Below are 15,997 nucleotides of genomic sequence, written 5' to 3'. Positions count from 1 at the left end.
ATCCAGAGCAGGTGCTGACACTCCCCAGTGCTACCAGGGCTGCCTGATTCCCAGACTCCTCAGGGCCCTGCGCTGTGCACACCCCGCCTACCTGGCAGAGGACGGATGCTGCTTACTCTTCCGAGAGGAGGTGCTGCTGGTTGGCTGCTGCCGCATCACGTGGGCCACGCCCACATTTAAGGGCTGGGCTGCTGGGAGGGTCACGTGACCAGTTAATAGCGCAGGCTGCTGCATGATGGGATTGTAATGGCTGCCATGAGCATGCGTGTTCCTGAAAAGGAGATGGGGAAGACATGGCTCTTTAGTGGTTTTAACAAACACAGCTTTTGTTTAAAGATAAAGCTTACCCCCGTACAAAAGCCTATTTAAAACTAAAAGTTGGTTCTCACTAGCTGATGGGATTGTTGAAGAACGGGCTTATCAGCTCATTAAGTTTCCCAGGTGCGGTAAAATTTAAGTGCTGTTCAGAAGGAGGGCAGAAACACAACTTGTGAGGGAGAACGAGGGTGTTTTAAGTGGAGGAATGCCAATTATGCAGCCTTAAGTTCTGGGGAGAGGAGATAAATATCTCCTCCAGCTTTTAAAATCTCCAAACAGATGATTGTGCTGGGCACTTTCTTTTAAAGTGCCTTCTTTAGTGGGTTATTTTACTCTGTGAGGTAGTCAGGGTATTTTAGTTATGCGTTCTATAAATGAGGAAATAGTTTTGTTAAAAAAAACTTTGTGAAGAATGGGACTGTTATGCTTCTGGCTTTTAGGAAGTGAACATTTTGAATTCTATTACTGGTTAGCACAATGCTCTGACATGTAGCAGCTGATAAATTACACGCTTGTTGAATGAACAATTAGATTAACCTAAAGTTGATAGTATGTATAGAAGAAATCAAAATTAATGTCAGACATGTGTTGATAGAATTACAGGTATTACTTGCTTTCTGAAAGTTTACCTTAGCCAATTAACTCTTAGGAAAGTCCTACAGTTAGCACCGTACTGTAAAGGTGAAAATCCTCTTCAGAGTTGTTTCCATCAGGGAAACAGGTACTACATGTAGGGCTTTCCTAAAAGCAAAGTGGCATAATATGAACTTGCAGACATGGGGGAACATGCTTTGCTTTATGCCATTTCATCTTACAAACGTTTCATAGGAAGTTCTGCTTCTGCAAAGTGGGAGAAACCTGCACTGGCAGCCATTATCCTGAAAATGTGTACATTTTAAAAGTTCTTATGATCTGGGTTGTTGGAGCTCAAAGGCTTCTTTTCCCACAGAGTGGTGATTAATTCAGAGACTTGCCCATAAAAGCCCATTTAACTCATGACAAAATTAAAAGTTAAAGAAGAATGTATTTGAATTTTTAAAAAGTATAAAATTTATTTTTGCAACTTGGGGAAAAGGGTGAATGTGAAAAACATGTAGGCAGACACTTGTATAGAGATTTTGATAGAATCTTCTGGACATTTACATGAGTTTCAAAAACTGATGTTATGCCTTCTTTACTTTGCTGTTTCTTCTAGACATGGCATTCTTTTTCCTGTGATACAGGTTTAGCATTGGTATGTCTCTTCTGCCTAGTATCCACAATTATGGCTGTTCTTCGGCCCACACATGACACAGAGATGAGACTGGAAAGAAAGTGTGTTGGCTTTAAGTGTTTTCTGTGACAAAATGGCAAGAGATGCAGAGGGAGGGATAAGAAAGTCTGCATGAATGAGTATGTGCCTACTGCTGAAATCAAATATGCTGCAAATGCTGAGAGACAGAGGAAAAGAGGAAAGGGAGGAGAAAAAACAACTGGTCCAACAGCTTTCTGCTTGGTTGCCATGCCTAATGAGCTGGAGAGGGAGGCGCTCTCTCTGAGCATGAACCAGTGTACATAGGGGAAGGGAAGATAACAGGTTTATTTACTGCCTGTCATGTACAAGGCACTGGTATACTACATGTTAAATATGGGTCAAGTGCTTGTATTTTGTCTTAATTTAAGCCTTCCAACTATCCTACCAGGTAGGCATTATTACCCCCACATTGCTGAAGAAGAAACTGGGGCTCATAAAGGTTAAGTACCTTGCCCCAGGTCGCGCAGAGCCAGAACTGAGCCCTGTTTTATCCGGTTTGAAAGTGCTTCCAATGAATGGAGGTGGACATGGTGGGTGTTGCCAGTGGGAAGTGAGTGGGACTGAAGGGAAGAGCCTGTGTTTTCTCTTTTTTACAAGTCAGAAAACTAAATGGAGTTATAATGGACTCTGCTGTTGAGGCTTGACGGGGGGCTTCTAGCTCCACCCCTATTTGTTTTACTGAGAGTTCTTCATTCTCAATAGCCTTTAGAAAAGGATCTGTAGGGGAGTCTTCACTGGGGCTACAGAGACTTTCTGAGGTGGAGGGGTACCCTGATGTTTGGCTGAATGAGATCCCAGAGGGCCATGGGAAGCTGTGGACAACTTGAGGGGTTGCCACTTGGCTCTGCCCTGGGGAAAGGGGGCATTGTGGTGGTGCTGGGAGAGGGTGGGTGGGAAGTACAAGGAAAAGTGAAAAATGGCCATAAAAACAACAGAGCAACATGTAGGTGAGGAAGTCAGTGAGGGAGACAGGATGGTATTCTAGAAATAGATGCAGAAGGTATGGCATGCTGGTGACTATTGGCTGGATGCCTCTGGGGTCTGTGGAAAATGGACTTTGATTTATAAGCTCTGACTATTAACTGAAGAAACACACTCAGCAAACATGCCAGGCTTTACTATTCCACATAAACCCCATTCTGCTAAGCCTTCCTTTGAGAGGTCAGATACAGCTCTAGTGTGCTCATGTCTCAACACACCTTGAGAGCACTTCCCACAATTGCTTAGGTGCCTTGAGGACTGTCTTCTGCGTCCTTGGTGATAAAACTTTGTTTTCTGGGAGTAGAATTTAATTCTACAAACCAAAAATTATTCGGAGGCAAGTCTGATAAATTACACTGGTGATCAAATGACGTAACTGAATTTAGGATCAGAAATGACAACTGACTGTAGAGTAATGAAGCTGACTGTCTCATGCCTTGGTACATTTAGCTAAAAAAACCCTCTCATTACACTGCAGTCATATTCCACTTAACCAGCTCTCCACACACCAGGGAATTCAGGTGCAGGCCAGCCTGGCAGCTCTCCGGGGCAGCAGTGGGCATGCCTCCCATCCCAGATGGTCTGCTTTCCTACTTACCTCCAGTCGGCGAGCTGCTGGGTGCCCGCCATGGTCTCGGGAATCACAGTGGCGTGCTGCACCGAAGTGTGCGTGGCCACCCCAGTCAGCTGCTGCCATGCTGGGGGAAGCAGGATCTGCTGGGTCCCACTTGGCCAGGCCTGCTGTAGAAGAGAGGACACAGGCAGTCACCAGGTTTGTTCATCACATAATCCACTGGCACAAATCAAGCGATTATTCTGTGTCTGGGGTGATGCTAGACCCTGTGATTGCTGTGAAAGTGGAGACCTGGTCTTTGGCTTCAAAAACTAAGTTAAGGGAGAGAAAATTAAGATATTTGAACTATACAGAAGAGAATAAGTACATGGGCAAACAGTTGTATGGAAGGGATCCATTTGTGTTGAAGAATGACTTATTTATAAATCTGATCTAATGAACAATGCTCAAAGTTCCCAAAAGTTCATTTTTTGATTCATTCTGGCACACAACTATGTGTAAGAGATTATGGTAGTTGAATTGGGCACTACAACTGCCCTCAAGAAGTTTTCCATCTAGTACCCTTTATTTACTATTTTACCTTTTGTTTGTCAGAATCTAGAGCTCCAACCTGAGTTAGCTTCTGAATCCAAGTCAACATAACTCTGAGATCACCAAATACCTGGCACTTGCTTGCACCTGAGAGCGAGCACGGGTAAAGTTCTTAGCTGGAACCTTGACCTCAGTTGAGAATTACTTCAACCCCTCAAAGCAAAAATGAGGCACAGTTAGGAAGCCATACTTTGATTTTTCATAAATATTAAGCTGCTTCTAAGAAATCGAAAATGAACTTTCCTGATTCCTCCTTGAATAAACTTACTTGTGTGTGTGTATGTGTGTGTGTGTGTGTGTGTGGTGTTTTAAGCTTTCTGTGTCCTCAATCACTATTCTGCTTGCCTTTGGTTATTAAATGATTCAGAGTGAACACAGTTGCCTGAAGTTAGACATTAAAGGACACCACTAAGATAAAATGGCTCTTGGGCAGACCAAGAATTTGAGATCGGGATCTTAGTTGTCTCTCTCTCCTTCCATCAGGCTGGATATAACGAACACTGCAGTGTTCCACCGTCCGTGTGTGTGTTCAATTCATGTGTTTGGCTCATATGTACAAACTGGCACTTCTAGAAATGGATCACGGAGTTGGGTACAGGCTTAATGAACAGTGATGTGTGTAAACATGATATGACCACATTTCAATCTGACTGGACGGTTCACCTGGTCCATCTTTCTCATGTTGCAGATGGGGCCCTCTGAGATCTCTTATACTTTTTGGATATTGCTTATTTGTTTATGGATCTGTTTTGATATAGACCGAAAGCTTAGGGAGCAGAGATTATACATAGGAAGTGCTTACTAAATGTTTGTTGATAAAATGAAAGAAGCATTCTACAAGGTAATTAACTAGTTAACTATATTTCAAGTTTACTGAATTAATACACAGTAAGCAGAAAAATAATTTAATTGACTAAAACAGTTATGAGCTCAAAATATTAAATGAATAACAATTTTGTTGGCAATAAGATTTGTACTGACTGGAACTCATTTCAGACCTCATGAAAAGCATGTGTTTTGACTAATAGCATTTTTAATTAATAAATCTTGATATCAAGCTAAAGATGTCATTTTTCCCTTAGTTCCCTAAAATGGAATTAACTTTTTACCTCAAAGAGATGGGATAAAGGGCTTTTTTTTTTTACCTCTTTCACTGATGGATATGTTCAATTCATTACACATTTCTATAATTTATAAGATTAGAGATAATATTAGAGTTACTATTTCTTTTTTTTATTAAAGTATCATTGATACACAATCTTATGTTAGTTTCAAATACACCAAACAGTGGTTCAGCATTTACCCATTTTATCAAGACCTTGCCCCCTCCAAGGCGATCGCTGTCCATCAATGTAGTAAGATGTTACAGAATCATTAACTTTATTGACGATGCTATACTACCATCCCCGTGACTGACCTATTATATTGTGATTGTGAATTACTGTGCCCCTTAATCCCCTTCCCCCTCCTTCCCACCCTCTTCAACCTCTCTTCTTTGGTAACCACTAGTCCCTTCTCAGTGTCTATGAGTCTGCTATTTTGTTTCTTCTGTTTTGCTTTGTTTTTATACTCCACAAATAAGGGAAATCATTTGGTATTTGTCTTTCTCTGTCTGGCTTATTTCACTGAACATAATACCCTTTAGATCCATCCATGTTGTTATAAATGAGAGGATTTCTCTTTTTATGGCTGAGTAGTATTCCATTGCATATATGTACCACATCTTCTTTATCCATTCATCTATTGATGGACACTTGGGTTGTAGAGCTAATATTTCTTGATGCCAAGAGCTTCACAGCTCTTGTGTGCCAAGAGCTAGCACAGAGCTAGGACCATAAATAGGCTTTCTGACTTCATCAAAACACCAGTACTATGAGGTAGGGACTATTATTTCCTCCCATTTCTCAGATGAATAAAATGAAACACAGAGAGGTTAAATAACTTCCCCGGAAATGTGGTAAATTAAATTAAACCTATACATGTATTGCTCTCTCTCTCTCTCTTTAAACCCAACAAAAATGATAGTGAAAGAATAAAAAAATATATAGATCCATATGGACAAAGATAACAGGGAGAGACAATAACAGTTAAAATTTTAGAAGCTAGAAAACAGAAAGGCAATCAGGGAATTAGCAGACTGGAAGGAATCTAAGGTCACATCTGCATATTAAATCATGAGAATCCTCTGCCCCTCAGTCCCCAGATTCCTGGTATGTAGGTTTATATCCTACTCCTCTTTCCCTCTCAAAGCAGGAGGCTGGAAGATTCTCTCTAGGGAAGCTGTCCAAGAGAAGAAACTACAGATACATGTAAGGATCAGGGATTTGCCAACAAAAATGCTGGGCTACACCTGAAGAGCCTACAGAGAAGCCCATATTCAAAAGTCCCACCTCCCCTGGAGCTTCCCAGCTAGGTTTTTAGCCCTCCGATCTTAAATATGCTCATCCAAGTGTCACCACGTGTTAAAGGAAGCTTCTAATATGAAAGAGACTAGAACAAAAAGGAAACCCAGAGGAAACAAAAACAACATAGGAATTAGAATAAAATGTCCAAAAAACCTGTAATTAATGTCCCCACAGAACTAAAAAAAAACAAGATCATACATAAAAACATGTATCTTTATATCCATATCTATATTCAGAGATACATAACCCAATGAAAGAATGAGACAACGATTAACTCCAGGAGAAACAGTTGTCCAGGAAAGGAAATAGAATCACTATATATTATGAGGCTGAGCTGAGAATAATATTACACAATACTGATGACAATAATTGTGTAAATAATGTGACGTTGGTTGAATAAGAAAATTAGATGAACAGCTAGAGGAATTTCCTTTAAAGTTAGGTACAAATTAAAGATGTCTAATACAGACACTGTTATTAAATACTGTTTTGGAGGTGCTGTCAGCACAGAGATATAAGAACAAGAAATAAAAGAGATAAGGATTGGAAAGGAAAAAAACTACATCACTTGTAAATAGAAAATCCAAGGGAATTCACAGGAATAGTCAGATCAGTTTAGAATGACTGCTAGATAACCAACTCAACAGGCCAAAAATCAATTGGATTCCTACAAACCAAAGGCAAATAATTAGAAAATATAATTAAAATTATTATGAGCAATAAAATCTGTAAAATAGGAATTATTCTAACGAAAGAAAAGTTTAATGAAAGGAATGAAAGGTAACATATAATAGAGTAAAATCATTATCATGGGTGAAATGAAGATAACTGTTCTTAAAGTGAATATAAATTCAACAAAAGTCCAGTAAATAATAATCAGGGTTTTAATGTTTTGAACTAAAATTCTTATATAAGAGTCATGTTTAAATTTATATGGAAAAGTGAAGGGACAAGAATAGACAAGGAAATTTTGAAGAACAATATGAGAACAGGACTTTCCCTACCAGATACCAAGAAATTTAAAAAAGTTATAATGATTAAGACAGTAAGATATTAGGCCAGTGGGACAGAAGAGAGAGCCCAAAACAGACTTAGACAATTTGACTACCTTAAAATTAAAACAAAAACTTCTGTTCAACAGAAGACTACATACATAGTGTCTGTGGGAACACTTTGAGAAAAGCCTTTGGGAACTTACCTTATATAAAAATAGAGGTACTTCTAAACTAACAACATTTAGGCCACGATGTGCCTAACACCCAGCAGTGGAAATTATTATATAGAGGCAATATAGCATGGTGGTTAAATACAGATGCCTAGGTCAGACCTGGGTTTGTATCCTGGTTTTGCCACCTAAGTGCTCTGAGAGTTTGAGCCAGTAGTTGTGCCTCATTTCCCCTATTTGTCAAATGCAGTCAAATACCTTACTTACTGTGTTGTGGGGATTAAAGCAATTAACAAGTATAAAGGGCCTGGTATAATGCTGATATTTGTTTAGGTGTCATAAAGGATTGATTACTATTATCACTGCATCATGTTACCTTAAATTTCCACAACACTACAAATTTTCAACCAGTTTCACCTCTGTGAGCTCACTCTACTATCAGAATATGATAAGGAAGGTTCTAGCTCACAGCTTCTGTGAGCCTATTTTTCCATCTATGAAAACAGGAGATAATCTCCCAGGCTCTTTTTGGCTCTATAAAAAAAAAATCATTTTTATTTTACAAGAAAGAAATTTGAGGCAAAGAAATGTTCACTGACTTGCCTTCGGTCACAGAGAGTTATTAGCAGAGTCAGAATTAAAACCTATGTCTCCCATATTAATTTGTATTATAAAGCTACAATAATAATAATAATAATTTCCCCAAACTCTCCCTGTGTCTAAATTTCTTCCTGGAATTATAAGCTAAATACTTAGGAAGGTAATTCCCTTCGGGATCATTCTGAATATTACTGATGTATTGTAATGAGTTGAAGCACCTAACTCATTGCCAGGGAGGGAATTAGCAGAGACACTTCCCTCTGGTGAACAACATTAACAAGGATAATGGCAGTAATAATAAAAAAAGAATTACCTGGGCAAGCAGACCAGGTTGGATCTGGAGGGGCTGAGCTCCTGGGGCTTGGGTGACGATGGGAACGGCATTTTCCATTCGCACAGAGTAGCCAGCATGCTTCGAGGGAGAGGCCTGCAAGCCTGATCCAGACAACGGGCAAGGGAGAGAGGGCTTAGCCGAGGGCTCAGAAACAGCTGGATGAGAAGCTTCCCAGCCAGCCACGCATCCCCACCAGGTATCACCTGGTCCTTTGGAAGTGTCCCCTTTAGTTTCTAAGTAAAACAATAACCCACAAAGAACAATTCTGAATGTTTTTGAAGATCAGAAGGTCAAATTCAGGAGTCTGTAAAGCTGAAAGTGCCACAGTTAGGCTGACAAACGACAACAGGAAAACAATGGCTTCTGCCATGAAAACATTTCCATGTATGTCAAAGCCAGGGGTGGAAGGCAGACGGAGAACAAACCCACTGGAATCACACTGACTGAACTGAGCAAGTGCACACCTGCTCACACTGTGGGGTTTGCAGAAACAAATTCCCGGAGTTCTGTGTAAGTTGTAACCAAGCACACAGTCAACTCTAGCTTCTTAGTCTTCGGGAGGACAGCACTGGGGTACACGGCCAAACAATCACTTGGGAGCCTGGGAGGTCCTTTTCAGACAGATTTATATTCTGCGTGAGAACTGGGACTCTGCTGGCTGTTAGAGATTGGCAGTCTTCTAGAGTGAACCCACACAGGGGCGATTTCGTGTGAGGAAACGCAAGAGCTGACATCAGCATAACAATAGGGGCACAAACAATGTGCTTATTTACAGACAGCTGGTCGGGGACCAAATCGCTGGCAGGTGGTGAGAATAACAACAAAGTGACTTGGTGCTGAAGCATAGGTCCTATTGTTCCCAGGCTGGCCACAGTAGGACAGGGGCCTGCAAGTTCAGTGATAGCAGCACTCTCACTGAAAGAAATGAAAAGGGCTTGACTCCGAGGAAGGTGCGTGACAGAAAACGGTGGGTGCCGGCCCCCCAGAGGTTGTCAGATTAGAAGCAGCTGAGAGGCTGTGTCTGCTCATTCTTACCTTGGAAGCCGGGTGGACACACGATGAGAGCTTGCTGGAAGGGGTCAGGCCGGGCACAAATCTGGGCTGTTCCTGTCTGCAGGGGCATGCTCCGCTGGGCCACTGCAGCCATGGATGCCGCTGAGGGCTGGTAGAGTGCAGATTGGTAGTTTAGTATGGAGACTTCGGGATTGGCTAAGGAAATAGTGGCACTGGTGGAGGTGGGAGCCTAAAGGGATGATGGGGATTAAACAAAAATAAACAAAAATAAAAAATGAGGGAGGTGGCATGCTGGGAGACACAAATCTAAATCAAATAAATGAACTCAAAGAAGAACAAACAAATAAAAACCAAGAGCCCAAAAGCAAAAACAGAGGAGAGTGGACATACAGTGAAAAGTCTCAGGGAAAAGCAGGCACCTGCTGCCACATGAGACACAGAATCACCTTTGGTGCTTATATTCAGGCCTGTTCCTATTGTGGGGCCTGAGCAAGAGTGCAAATGGATGCCTGCAAAGTGAAAAATGAGGCTAGAAACTACGTTCTGCCCTTCCACTTTGACAAAAATGCCTTTATGACAACCTGGAAGGCCAGGTTTGAGTCTGGGATCCCAGGACTCCTTGGGTTCTGCACTGGAGCATGGTGACGGGGGAGAGCTGAACCCCCTTCTCCCTTCTCTCCCTGCCCAGCTCCGTCCCCCAGCTGAGGGGCTCTGGGTGTGCACACGTCCAAGCTCTGTCCACACCCCTGCTCCCTTAGGCCTGGCTGGTGGTGCATGCCATATTTTGGAGGAGGAATCCAGGGAGAGGCCTGTGAGGCACAGGGTTCTGGGTACCCAGAGGGTGGCATGGGAGCCCACATAGCTGGGGGAGGGCTACAGCAGACCCTGAAGGGGGCCCTCTTGCTCAGGTCTAAAGGCGGTGCTGCTTACAGACACCCTGAGATGCTGCACAGCACAGTTACTACCAATAATTGCACTCTAGAAACAGACAGGGAGAGTGACGCGTTTAGACTGGGGTTTCCTGTTTGAGTTCCAGTGCACCTTACACCGCTGTTCAGCCACTAGGGCTGGAAGACAGGGAAGATGCTAGTGGGTCAGGAGAATTTACATGGAGGTGGGTTAAACGGGTGTTGAAATTATGTCCCCTCTCCTTTCTCTTTAGCAACACACCATCTGAGACAACTTCCATGTGAAGCAAGGCCATGGAAGGAAAACAGGTTCTGTAAGTCCCATGTTAGCCTTCCTCACCCCGATCCTTCAGCAAGAGAGGCGTTGGTTACCAATGAATAGTTTCAAGTTCAACATTGTTTCAAGCCACTTTGCCACTAGAGGTTACAAGGACTAAAGAAAGAGGGGGAAAGAGCCATGGGATATCTGGGACACATGCAAAAACAGAATTTCAAGAAGGGTATGTATGTGTGTCAAATATGATAGAAAGGATAAAGTCTCATGTTACATGCTTTTTTATGCTTAGATTTTATGCTGAATTTCAGTGCATAGCAAATCAATTTGTTTGAAAGGAATCACTAAATTATGCAGTGTACATGTTTGGGTTTTAAGCCCATAGTGTCACTGCTGGTGTCTGACCTTGCAGCGTCAGAGCCAGCCTCCAGGTGGCGTGACTGGGAAAGCGTGTGCCACACAAGGCGGCCAATGCCTGTTTTGCTGCTGATGCCATGCTTTGTTATTTCCTCTGTTCTCTCTGCTTCCGGACATACACACTTCGAAGGTCGAGACTCTCCTCAGGGCTTGGTGCCTCTGGGCTTCTGTCTTTGGGACCTCAACACCCTGCAGGCCACCACGCTGGGACTCAACTCCTCCACCTGCTGTCCAGTCACTGGTCCTGCAGCCTCTCCTTTGAACGGTCCCTGGGTCCCTGGATCCCGTTACTCTTCCATGGCTGCTTCGTCAGCTGAGGCCCTCTCCCCTGGGGTCTGGCCCTGTAAGGCTCTGACTAGTGATGTTCTGGCCTCTACTTTTCCTCTCCAAGTCCTTCTTGTGCTAGAACATTCTTTCCAAAAGACTAGTTTGTGCATATCACACCCCTGTCCCCAAATCTCCAATTACTGTCTAATCAACACTTACATGCACTTTGGTCTGGCATTCCTTTCCCGGGTTAGCCGACCTTCCCCTTCTAAATCTACCCCCTCTGCTCTCCATGCTCAGGCACCAGCCAGGTAGTCTCCTTGTTTTCTAAGCATGATGTGAGCACAGGCCTTGCTATCTTGGACAAACCCTCAGGCCCACAGCATTCTCTCGAAGCCTCTGTGCTTCAAGGCCTAGCCTGGGTCTCAAGTGCTTGGGCAGTGAATCCCTGCCTGATGCCATCAACTCAAATGAACTTGTTTATGATGTTAACCTCTCCACCTGCTGGTGTGAGGGGTTCTGGTGATGGTGACACTTTGTCAAGGAGCAGTTGGGTCTGGCCCTGGACACCTCAGCCCCAGGGCTGGGCTAAGTACTGGAGGGGATGTTTGTTACTGGACTCCAGGCCTTTGCATTAGCTCTTCCGTCTAAGGAAAGCTTTGAGGACACCGATGGCCCCCAGGGGGCAGCAGATTCCAGGTGGCCTCTTCTAGAGTTCAGGCAGAGGGAGAGAAGGCAGCCTGGGAAGTAAAGCTAGGCCTCAGCGACCCAGTGCGCTACAGGAATGGCCAGGAAAACAGGGGGTTGGAGGGTGGTGGTGGCTGAAAACAGGGATCAGTGACCCTTCAGTGGCAGCAGGGGACCTGTCAAAAAAGAGCGAATGGCCAGGCAGAGGTAGTCATGCTTCAGAATTAGAACATACGCACTCCTCTCCTCTAGAGGGGTGAGTGTATGTGTGCATACACACGGGGGTACTGTTGTCACTACAGATGGATACTCAGACTGAAAAAGTCCAGGGGAAGTTCTTTTGGGGAGAGTTGTTAAGACTGGCACATGGGAATAAAAGTAAAAGTCTCTTAAACAGCAGAGGTAGCCTGAGCTAGGACTTGGAGATTATTTATTCAGGAAGCTTTTCCTGATTTCCTGGGTGTCACCCATATTTCAAGCAGCATGTTAGGTGCTGGATTCTGCTAATTTCCTGCAAAAAGTTGGAATCTGTGGGAAGGAAACCTTAGGTTTCTGGTCTATTTTAGTTCTAGGTGCTGGGATCCTGGTGACAGGCTGATGAGAGGATAGGACCTGGAGAAAGGACAGGTTTAATCTCTCCCGAAGGGAGATCCTGTGGACCCAGCAGTGTGGGTCCAGTGGGGGAAGGGCCTGAACTGGATGATCGCCACGTTTCTTCCAGCTCCAGAATTCCTTACCAGCAAATGTCAGACATAAGAGGATCTCAGTGTCTCCTTTACCTTATTCCCACATCAGGTCAGAGTGACGCAGTATGAGGTACCATCTCAGAAACTCCTTGCTTAGAGAGACCTTTCTGGGACCTTTCAGTGGGACCAGTAGTCAGTGCAGAATGCCTGGGCCTCTTAGAGGAAATGATCTTGGAAGCAAATAATTTCTTATGTAGTTGAATACAGTACACATACAACAGAATAATTTTTTCCCTTGTATATGATATTGGAGGAGTTTTGCCTCCTGACCAGGTTTGGTGGGAAAATACAAGCTCTGATATTCACACTGTCAGGTCTGCCTACCTTCCCCTCTGCCCCCACTTACCTGGTTGTGGACAGTGTTCAGCTGGTTGTTGAAGGTCATGGTCAGGTTGGTGGACGTGCTGGGGGCCACGTGGGTGATGAAAGGGGTTTTGCTCTGGTTCACTGTGTCATACATATTCACCCGACGTTTGCAAATCTCCATGTTCTGGAAACATGATTTGACACTGTTCGTGCAACAGGCAGAAGTGTAAGGGAAAGAGAAGAGGGTAACATAATATGGGATTAGAGGGGAGAACAGTTAACCTAGTCAACAAGACAGCCCAATAACTTTAGGTCTGAATTTCCTGGACTTCTCACGCAAAGCCTGCGTTTGCAGGAGTTCACGTTTAGATGCACTTTGCCCACTGACCTACTACCTCATTCCCCTATTTAGGACGGGTAGAGTCTCTCACTGCATTTTCCTCATATGGCTTGATCAACCTCCAACTTCACGGCCCATTCAGCTTTCAGTGTGGCTTCTGGCCCACAAACACACGCGCTCTCTGCTAGGAAGGAACATTGAACAGCGCTCACGACCTGCCTCCCTTTCCTCGAAGGCAACTCGTCGCACCTCCTTTCCAGCTACTCTGGGGCGCCAGCGCCACCTAGGGGCCGGCCAAGGCAGCAGCCAGCCCAGTATCACGACCTTATGGGATCCCCACTGGAATCGCGCATGTAATGAGAACGATCTTAGTAATAATTAGTAACAGTGACTACCTTTCATTGAGAGCTGTGGCAGGCGTTTGCAAGTACCCCTTTCCTCAGTCCTACAACCAACCACAAGCAGCAGATTTGGTTGTCACCCCTATTTTCCAAGTAAGGACAGGTTTACAGAGGATAGTTTGCTAAGGTCAAGAGCAATCTCCTGTACATCCTCTTTAACTTCCTTCAGCCTCTGCCTTTTCCTTTTCTAACTCTTGTCCAGGTTCATGAAATAAAAATTCTCTCCCTCTTTTTCTTCCTCCACTGTATTTGTGAATCAAAACAAAACACTGACTATGAAAGTAAAATAGGAAAGTGTTCCTGACATGGCATCAGGAGAAAGGAAAGCTGCAAGGGGCCTCAGCCTCAAGGTTTTGAAAACCCACCATGACGTGTCCTTCAGGATTCATGCACTGCTTCTCATTCATGTCTCTGTGTCCTTGGTCAATTAAACGTACTTAAATGCATGTTTTCAAGATAATCATATTTAAAATTTAATTTTAAATGTTTATTTTAAACATAATGTAGTAACTGAATATACATAATAATTTTCTACTATTTTTAAGATTAGAAATATAGTAGTATAGGTATGCTATATTTTGGGCCAAGTAGGTGGGATATCCCCAAATATCCTTTCCATAAAAGATGCTCCAAATTGACTTTGACATGCTCGAAGAATCCTCTTTCTTTCTGAGTTAATGACTACTTATGTTGGCCACACAATGCACATTAAATAAACACTTACTGACTGACGATCCTGGAAAGAAAGGAAAACATCTTCTATGGTAACTAAGAGCTAAAAGACCAACGATAATGTTGGTAATGACAACATGTTTTGAGCATGTATTAAATACCGAGCACACTGCTAAGTGCTTTCACATGGAGGCTGAAGGAATAAAACAATGGATTTTGTATTCTTTTTGGAATGAATTTTAAGCATTCAATGGTTTGGTGACAATTCAATGAAAGCTTTTTGACTCAGAACTTTCTAACAGAAATGGCGAGTTTTGACTTTCAGGAAGAGGTATAAGCACTTTCACTTTGGGGTAATTCTATGAGAATGGGTTTCTGAGGAATGTGTGCACTAGAACCCTGGTGTGGAGAGACGAGTGGGCTCTCTTACACCTGCTTGTCTAGATGCTGCAGCAGCTCTGCGGCAGTCCCAAGGATGAGGGTCTTCGGCAGGGTGGGCCTGGAATTCTCATGGGCTTCCCAGCAAGTTCTAGGGGCCCTTAGGGATCAGGCCTACTCCCAGGTAAGCCAGCTGTGCTCAAGCACCCGTCTTTCCTTCTGAGGCCCATTTTCTGAGTTCTGAACTGGCAGCGATACTCTCGGTCCCACTCCGAGCTCCGAACTCAGAGCTCACGTGCATAGTCTCCATGCTCGGATTCTATTGCTGCTTCGGTGCAGAGCCCAGAGAAGGGTGGGACCCTGAGGTCATTCGACTGTGCCCCCAACTTTATGGGGGTGACTGTCTCACTGACCCAGTGCAGATGGCTAACGGGAGCTCCAGGAGAGCACTCCCCCATCTCCTCCCACAGCTGCTTCCCAGTCACCCTGCTTTGCTCCTTAGCAAAAATGGACGGATCTTCCGGGAGCCTTGCCCAGTAATCGGTCACCAAGTCTGCATCCTTTCCTTGGAACAGAGCCGCACCCCTTGACTCACCCCTGCCACACCCAGAAACAGGGCAAATCCCATAATGAGGTTCTGCAAGGGAGGGGTCCAAGTTCCTTCTCTGTCCTGGCGGTTTCAAACAGTTCTAAATTAGACGCACGCTTTTGGTTGTTGCAATGTAGTTTGACTTGCTTAACACCACTGATAAGGGGCAGAATTGCAATGGAGGAAGCGCTCATTGTTTGCAGGCTGGTTAAGGTAAGGCCCTGTCTGAACTATGTCCCCCAAATACAATACTGAAGCCCTAAGCCCCTGTACTTCAGAATGTGACTGGATTTGGAGATGAGATCTTTGAAGAGGTAAAATGAGGTCCTTAGGGTCAGCCCCAGTCTGATGCCTTATGAGGAGGAGGAAATTAGGACATGGACATGTACAGAAGGCTGTGTGAGGACACAGGGAGGAGACAGGCGTCTACAAGCCAAGCAGAGGGGCCTCAGAAGAAACTAGCTTGATCTTGGACTTCCAGAATGGTAAGGAAGTGAATTTCTGCTGTTAGAGCCCCCAGCACTCAGTGGTGCAGTACTGCAGCCTCCATAAACCAACTCTCCCCCACCTCTTGCCCAATGGCCTTATCTCTCCCTGTCACCCACTGAGGCCTGTGCCACCGGCTCAGTCTTCCACTAACTTTTTCCTGTCCCCAAGGGAGATGTCAGGGGTCACCCTGACTACTGCCGGACAGCCCACCTTCTCAGTTCCTCCTCATCTTCAGTGGCCTGGTGTC

The 15,997-nt window shown here is 44.1% G+C and overlaps 1 protein-coding gene across 21 annotated transcripts in view; it reads right to left on the bottom strand.

Annotated features, from left to right (window-relative positions):
- The window catches only part of HIPK2 (homeodomain interacting protein kinase 2), a 174,892-nt gene that overhangs the window by 35,229 nt on the left and 123,666 nt on the right, over positions 1–15,997 (bottom strand). For 15 of the 21 annotated variants that reach the window (XR_012132083.1, XR_012132084.1, XM_073238356.1 and 12 more), the window contains 5 exons: positions 12,922–13,084; positions 9,298–9,505; positions 8,242–8,363; positions 3,192–3,334; positions 92–271 (listed from right to left, as the gene is read on the bottom strand). Coding sequence is in view for 19 of the 21 variants with exons in the window: in XM_073238356.1 (XP_073094457.1) it covers positions 92–271; positions 3,192–3,334; positions 8,242–8,363; positions 9,298–9,505; positions 12,922–13,084 (816 nt within the window). In the remaining 2 variants the exon portion in view is untranslated. The remainder of the gene's footprint in view (positions 1–91; positions 272–3,191; positions 3,335–8,241; positions 8,364–9,297; positions 9,506–12,921; positions 13,085–15,997) is intronic. The other 6 variants (XM_073238362.1, XM_036994529.2, XM_073238357.1 and 3 more) reach the window with 3 other exon arrangements.

The sequence above is a fragment of the Manis javanica genome, chromosome 6 (genome assembly GCF_040802235.1).
Source record: "Manis javanica isolate MJ-LG chromosome 6, MJ_LKY, whole genome shotgun sequence".
Lineage (NCBI taxonomy): Eukaryota > Metazoa > Chordata > Mammalia > Pholidota > Manidae > Manis > Manis javanica.
Note: the sequence above shows the minus strand (reverse complement) of the source record. Positions and strands in the feature narration are given on the sequence as shown.